Source organism: Lonchura striata, chromosome 1, assembly GCF_046129695.1.
Source record: "Lonchura striata isolate bLonStr1 chromosome 1, bLonStr1.mat, whole genome shotgun sequence".
Taxonomy (NCBI): domain Eukaryota; kingdom Metazoa; phylum Chordata; class Aves; order Passeriformes; family Estrildidae; genus Lonchura; species Lonchura striata.
The window spans coordinates 123,411,065-123,418,261 of record NC_134603.1 but is presented as its reverse complement, the minus strand read 5'-3'; the positions used below and the strand labels follow the sequence as shown (position 1 = coordinate 123,418,261).

The window sequence follows — 7,197 nt, the reverse complement described above, 5'->3', positions numbered from 1 at the left end:
ACTCCCTGTCCTCCATCCCAACATAACCGAACAAGCAGAGCTCCCATTCCGCTAGCTCCAGCACCCGGCTGCATCAGGAAGGATCCCGTCGGTTTTTAAGCGGGGGCTGGGGGGCATCTGCTTCATTCGCCACATACCACGGAGGCGCTGAGCATACACGGGCGCGGGGCAGGAATTCGCGGGCGTTGGCGATCTCGCCTGAACTGGAAGTTCAGGATCGCCTTTCCCAGGGTTTCCTGCCACTGCAGACCTCTCTCACGGAACCAGTCGTGGTACGAAGCCACGGAGGGGTTTTGGCACCATGAAGAGAAAAAATTATTCAGAATTGAGAGGAAGCAGTCCAAAATCAGGATGAGGCGATTCAACTGGGAAGCAAAAGGGCAGAGGCGAAAGACGCTGTATTGGCACACACAGACACAGGCACTGTAAATACACTCCCCGAAATGTACACAGACACTGCAGATAGCCCGACAGACCTTGTGCGGAGAGGCAAACACAAGCACTCAAATTTGACTGCAATGCAGAGCTCTGCTCCTGCCCCGGCCGGGGACGACTGCTTTTCTGAGTATGTCTGAATTCCGCTATCCAAACTCATCTGAGCGCCTGCAGCCCAGCCTGAAGTTTTGAAAAAGTTCTTAGGTTTTACTATTGTTATTTTTATTAAGGCAAACATAATCACGACAGCTAAAAAAGAAATAGAAATAAATGAGCAACGACTGAGTTTTCTGTCTTTTTTCCCCCGCCCTCCTTTCCTCCGCGAAGGGTGCCCCGCTCCGCGGCCGCGGCGGCGCTGCTGCTGGCGGAGGGCCCGGCGGGAGCCCGCCCATTGCCCGCGGTCGCGCTGCGAACACAAAAGGCGGCGGTGGCGGCGACGGCAGCGGGCCCGGAGAGGTCGCTGTTGCCCGTTCCGCCGCCGCGGAGAGCCCGCACTGCAATCGTGATCGTAACCGAGGCCTTGCGGGCCGCGGGGCAGCCGGCGCCCCCGGGCAGCCCCGGGGTAGCGGGCCCGACGGCGGAGGCGCGGAGCCGGCGGGGCCGTGCGCCAGGCTGCGGCAGCACCGGCCACCCCACCGCAGGGGCCGACAGCCGCCGGCGGGGCCGGGCACCCTCGCCGCTGCCGCTGGGTCCAGCCGGCCGCGGGTGCTGCGCTCCGGGCCCTTGTTTTTGATGACGCCCGGAGTGGGGCAGGCAGATTTGATTTCTCCCCACCCCCTCCTCCAGGCATGCTTTCAGGTATCTCGGTTTTTAATAAATCCAGATCGAGAAATTAAACAGCCACCCACCTCCCCCCCGGCCCCCCGAGCTCGACCCACGGCGAGCGGAATGCAAAAACGCACCTGACCTTGAATGCAGCCAACGAGATATATTAAAAACCCGCAAGCAGGCAGGGACTCGCTTAGGAGCTAGCTAACCTTGAAGAACTTGTCAAGCTTCCCCCCTCGGCTGCCGTGTTTATCTGAGGAATCAAAGGAGGCTCCGCTGCAGATGGGAAACAATGGCATTGGGACTTGACGCCTACAGTTCACTTCAGCGCTAAGATTTCTTCGAGTAGAAAGGACCCTCGCACCAAGCATACCTGGTGATGATATCAACTGAAGTAATTAAGGCAGTTTCGTGCTGTAGAGAGAAAGGTGGAGCCCCAACAACATGAAACTACCTAAACCACAGAGCAGTTCTCAGGCGCTAATTATTACTTTCCCCATTGCCGTGGTCCTTAACGCAAGGATCCCGCTACGAAAATAAAACCAGAAACGTGACTAAAACATCCCTCTCGCCCTCCCGCCCACCCCGCCGGCGCCCCTCCGCGCCCCTCGGCCAGCCTCGGGTGGGTTAATGAAAACAAGAGTAAAATATAATAACAACCACCCACACACACGCGCGCGGGCAGCTTTCGCCGTTCCATGCAGATGTAATCGGGGAAAAAAGGGCCGTGCACGACAATGTTACATCACGAAAAGCTAGCGGCTCCCAAGAAGCCCGGGTTCAAAGTCTGTGCCCCCCTCCTCCCGGCATACATATACCCTTGCAAGGAAGCATTAGCTGTCTCTTTTCTTCCAGCCTTCCTTTTGCGTTCCCTTTGTGCAAGACCCTGTTAGCTAAACATGCAGCAAGGAAAAGAGGATGCAAAAAAAAAAAAAAATTTAAAAAAAAAAAAAAACCCAAAAAAAACCAGCCTGTGTGAAATAAGCTCTTCCACATGCAGCCAGGTAGGGAATAGCCTTGCCTGGAGGGGCCCGCTGGCAGGGAGGCGAGGCTGGGGTTCCCCTCCCTCCCCATGATCTCACCTTTACGATTTCTTCTCAGCCCTGAGATAAAGCTATAATTTTGTCACGTCCTCTGGAGTTAAAGATCTCAGCACACTTGTAGGTGTTCGATTAACAAAAAGGAAAAAAAAAAAAAAAAAGAGAGAAGAAATATATCGTTTCCCTACCCTGAAGAAATAGTAATTTGCTTCCTCAGTCTATGCAGTTCCTCAGTCAACTGAAACCACTCGTTCAAGACAGCAACAATCCAGATATACTAGCAAGTCATAAAACTGAACAAAAGCCGACAAACCTTAGAGCACCATCGCTATATGGCCCAGACAAATTACGACCGTCTAGGTAATATTTAAATAGATTCCTAAAGTAATTGCAGGGGGTTTAGGCAACTATTCCTGTTGTAAAAGTTCTCGAAGACATAAAGTAGAACCTGAGGATAAACAATTACAAAAAGAGGTAAAATTAAAAGGATTCATTCCACGGTTTTTTTATTCTTCTATGAGAACATAAACATCGTCTTTTTCACGCACAGCAGCATTACAATATTAATTTATTCCGATTTAAGGTAAGAACTAGATATAGCTAGAACTAACATTTATAATAACGATAGAATGCATTTGCTTAAAACAGTATCGGCATTTTAATAATAATAGACATTTATCCATATCTGTATTTATAGCTTTCCCCCTTCTTCTTTTTTTTTTTTTTTATTTTTAAGTTTTTTCACCTATATGTTTGACCCTTTAATGAATGTAACTTCACAGTATAAAGGAAGACGAACATATTCTCCCTTGCAATCTCAGACTCTGGCTCAGAAAGTCCATCTGATGTTCAGGATATATACTTTCAGTGAAATTAGTGAGAAAAAAGTGACTATTTTCTTTTAAAGGGGGAATTTCTGTGTGCTTGTCATGCGTTACCAATGGTAACGTTATATATAGACACAAAAGAAAATCACCAAATTCACATATTTAAGCAAAACTACATTAAGTAAATATCTACAACCAGCGAGAGAAATTCAGAGGTAAGTATAATAATTTAGTCCATGAGTAAAACGAAATCTTTTATACCTTTAAAGAGAAGATATTTCATTTTCCTGGCCAAATTTAAAGCTGCAATATTGGCTTTTAAGGTAAAGTGTAAAAAAAAAAAAAAAAATTACTCCTAACACCCGTTCCCGTGAAACCCTTTTAAAGGATGCCTGCATTTCATTATTTTAAGCCCCGCTTTTCGAAGGAAAAAAGGGGGAGGGGGAGAAAAGGCAAACAGAGAAGGGGAAAGCTCCCAGTATATAGAAATATGGCAACGCTTAAATTCTTAATTGTGCAGCTACGTACAGTCCGAGTTACAGCACTTATATTTTAAAAGAACGCACCTTTAACCAGGATTGTTTACTTTTCAGAGAGACAGATAGGGAGAAACGTATTTGTACGTCTTGAAATGGTGTTTTTGTGTTTCAAAGCTTAGAGGAACAATTTGGCCCCGGGAAAGGCTGAAGGAAGAGGGGAGGTTCACACACGGCATTTTGTGCTTTAGCGTGACTTTAGTCCGCCAACCCCCCAAAGTAGCTCTTAAGAGGTTAAGGACATATTGAGAGCGCCTAAAATCGTTAATCCATACAGGTGCAGATGAATACAGCCTAGGAAAATGATACTGGCTCTTTAAACCATAAAGATGTGTTTATAGGTTCATCAAGAGAAATTAAAGTTGGCTGTGAGCTCACGAATCCTATTCTCTCTGTTCATTTTCTTCAGTTTCATTCTGCGGTTCTGAAACCAGATTTTAACTTGTCTGTCTGTGAGGTGGACTGTGCGGCTGATCTCTAGGCGACGCTCACGAGTCAGGTACATATTGAATAGAAACTCCTTTTCCAGCTCGAGAGTTTGATGCTTGGTATAGGGGCATCGTTTCTTTCTGCCACTTTTTGCCGTGAGCCAGTTTGCTGCATTTTCTCCTTTTGAATTGCCTAGTTTTGAGAAAGTAAAAAATGGACGTTACCATCGGGTAGGAGGCAAAGAGCTGTGGGGAGAGGGTGGAAGGAGCGTCTGTGCGTGTGTCTGTGTCTGTGTGTGCGATGGGCTCACCCCGCCAGCTGCGGAGAACTGGAATGTGGGGTGTCCTTGAGGGAACCGAGGGCTTCAGAGCGGTTTCCCAAAGGTTTTGGATATATCCGGGTAAGAATTGCCACTGCTCAAAAACCTCCGGACAGCTTCTGGTGGGGCAGCGTGCCCCAGACTGTAGCACATCTCCGACCCTCCGAAAGGAGCTCCTACCCTCTCCCTGTCGGCCATTCCGAGCCCTCTGGTACTGGGGGCAGTTGGTGAAGGGCCTGCAGTCTTATTTCCTTCCCCCCAGGCACCTGCTTCCAAAAAGACAAAGCCTCTGGATCCGGACTTTGTAATTGTGCTACGGAGGTGGAAAACAAGGTGAGATGGGGAGCCGGAGCCTCCCCGCCTTCAGCCCCTGCCTTTCCAGGGAGCTTCGCCATGGCCTTCTCATGTCCAACCATTTCGGGGACGAAAAAAATACAGTAATAACGATAATAAAAACGTTTTGAGGTGATTTCTATCAGTGGAACTGACTGGGAAAGAGGTAACACCAATCCCTTGATGGCTCAGAGTGGTTAGTGGTTTGGGCTTGGCTCTCTAACAGTTTTTAGCTGACCCTTCTTTTTTTTCTTTTCTTTAAATGCTACTTTCCATCGGGTCTCCTGAAAGGAATAAAAGGGTGTCCGAAAAGCGAACAGAGAGAAGCTCCTGCAAAGTCTGCCATCCGGGGAAGGGGAGTTATTTTTTGCCATGGGGACACGAAAGGGGAATAAAGAAGGAAATGTATAAATAACAGCTCTGTTATCTAGTGTAGATGCTGAAGGATATTCGCCGTGCATTCACCAGTCTAATTTGATAGCAGCTCATAGATGGCACATTTCAGCGCGGTTGTTATTCCGAAAAGCATTCTGGATCGTAAAATATAACTTACCGCGTTAATAGGTTTATTTATTGGCACTGCCTATTGCTTATTTTGGATGCTTTACAAACATCTCTGTTATCTGGTAGGCACCTTCACATCACGGGGGAGAGATTGATCTTGTTTTTCTATATGTTTTAGCAGCATGCAGGCTACAGTTGCCCATAGAGGAGGCTGTAAGGGTTTTAAACTATAGGATGGACATTAATTTTTACGGCAACCCCATGCCCGAATATTACAAAGTTCAGAAGGTCAGTCTGAGCAGCGCTTCTTGGCAGCCCCGAGGGGCAGCTGGGATCCTCCTTTCGCATTTCAATGCCACTATGATCCTCAACGACTATTTTTTTCCTTCCTTTCTTTCTTTCTTTCTTTTTCTTTTTTTTTTTTCCCTCTCTTTCTCTTTAATCATCACTAACCACCATCACCGTCATATTTTGCTTACCTACAGGCTCTTTCTCTGGAGAAGCTTTGCTGCTCTCTGACGGAGCAGGAGAGAGCTCCTCTGCGGTGGAAGATGAAGCCTGAGTCTCGTCCTCCCTCTGGGAGACGCACGCCAAGGGGCTTGGGGAGCGTTCCTCATCCTCCTTCCTCCCCGAGTCCGGGACGGGAGGCAAAGATGGAGGCGTCTGGAAGCGGCCGGGGGGCTGCGGAGGGAAAGGGGCAGCCCCGGCTGGCCCCGCGCCGTAGTTCTTGGAAGTGCCATAAGCCTGGGAGAGGCGGAAGTAGCCCGGGACGGGGACCCCGCCGCCGCTGCTGGCTGGGCTGACCTCGGCACTCAGCCGGGGGAAGGGAGCGAGGTCTGTGGCGGCCGAGCCCTTGGGGCATTTCTCTGAGTCATAGAGGCAGTAGGAGCTCTCCTCCTTAATGCTTGTAGCGAAGGAGCACGAGGTGGCCTGCTGGCTCTCCGGCTCTTCCATGAGACAGGACCGGGGAGGATCTAGCCACACTTCCATCCCTGACACGTAGGAGTGCGAGTTGGGGACCATGCTTTGAGAAGTACCTTCATTGCGTTTGCCCAGAACGGGGAAAAGTCCGCAGCTTTGCAGTCCGTAGGACAGATCGGACGCCTGTGGCAGGTAGATACCACTGTTGGGATAGTAGCCGCCTCCGCCTCCGCCTCCGCCTCCTGCTCCCGCCGCTTCCCCTCTGCCCGAGCTGATCAGGGAGTCTACCAAAAAAGAGTTTGCAGCCGGGCTCTCGGAGCATGACATTGTTGTGGAATAATTTGGCGAAGGGAGCAGATAGCCCTTTCTGGCTGACATTTCTTGTGCAAAACATGCTGAATATGATGAGAGATACCCCCGCACCACGGCAGGCGCCCGCAGCCAATGGAAGCCCGGGCCTCCCCAGCAACCCCTCCCCGTCTGGTTTCGTATGCACAGAGCTGCTCTCAGGTCGACCTCTGAATTTGGAAGATAGATGTATATTAATGTGTAATATGGATTTCCATACACACAGGCGCGCGCACTTCCACCATATGGGCGACCGCCTGCGCCCAGGCAGGAACCGTGCTCCGGGGAAGGGGAAGGGGAAGGGGAAGGGGAAGGGGAAGGGGAAGGGGAAGGGGAAGGGGAAGGGGAAGGGGAAGGGGAAGGGGAAGGGGAAGGGGAAGGGGAAGGGGAAGGGGAAGGGGAAGGGGAAGGGGAAGGGGAAGGGGAAGGAGAGGTCTGTGCTGGTACTGGCTCCAAGTTTTGTTCCCCTCTTATCGCAAACACTGCTATAAAATAGCCCGGCGGTCCTGATGTTTATTATACCTAGTCTGAAGCCGTGTCCAGATGAAGCTTTTACTATCGCTCCTCTCTCCCCGTGGTTGGGGTTTCCAGCAGCAATGCCTGCTCACCTCCCTGCGCAGCCTATGTGTCACACGAAATTAATAAAGCCACGGCTCGCCCGGTGTTTTATGCTCAGCCTCTGCTCATTTTATTTGATTGTCTCGTTTTTTTAAGAAATAAAAGACGTGTTATTGTTT

The 7,197-nt window shown here is 49.8% G+C and overlaps 1 protein-coding gene across 1 annotated transcript; it reads right to left on the bottom strand.

Moving 5' to 3' along the window:
• Nucleotides 1-2,966: 2,966 nt before the first annotated feature.
• On the bottom strand, nt 2,967-6,490 carry HOXA10 (homeobox A10). Its single transcript, XM_021538043.2, has 2 exons — nt 5,671-6,490; nt 2,967-4,227 (listed from the first exon to the last, which is right to left on the bottom strand). Exons 1-2 carry the CDS (start codon nt 6,488-6,490, stop codon nt 3,953-3,955), a joined length of 1,095 nt encoding a protein of 364 aa, XP_021393718.2. The 3' UTR covers nt 2,967-3,952.
• Nucleotides 6,491-7,197: the final 707 nt, after the last annotated feature.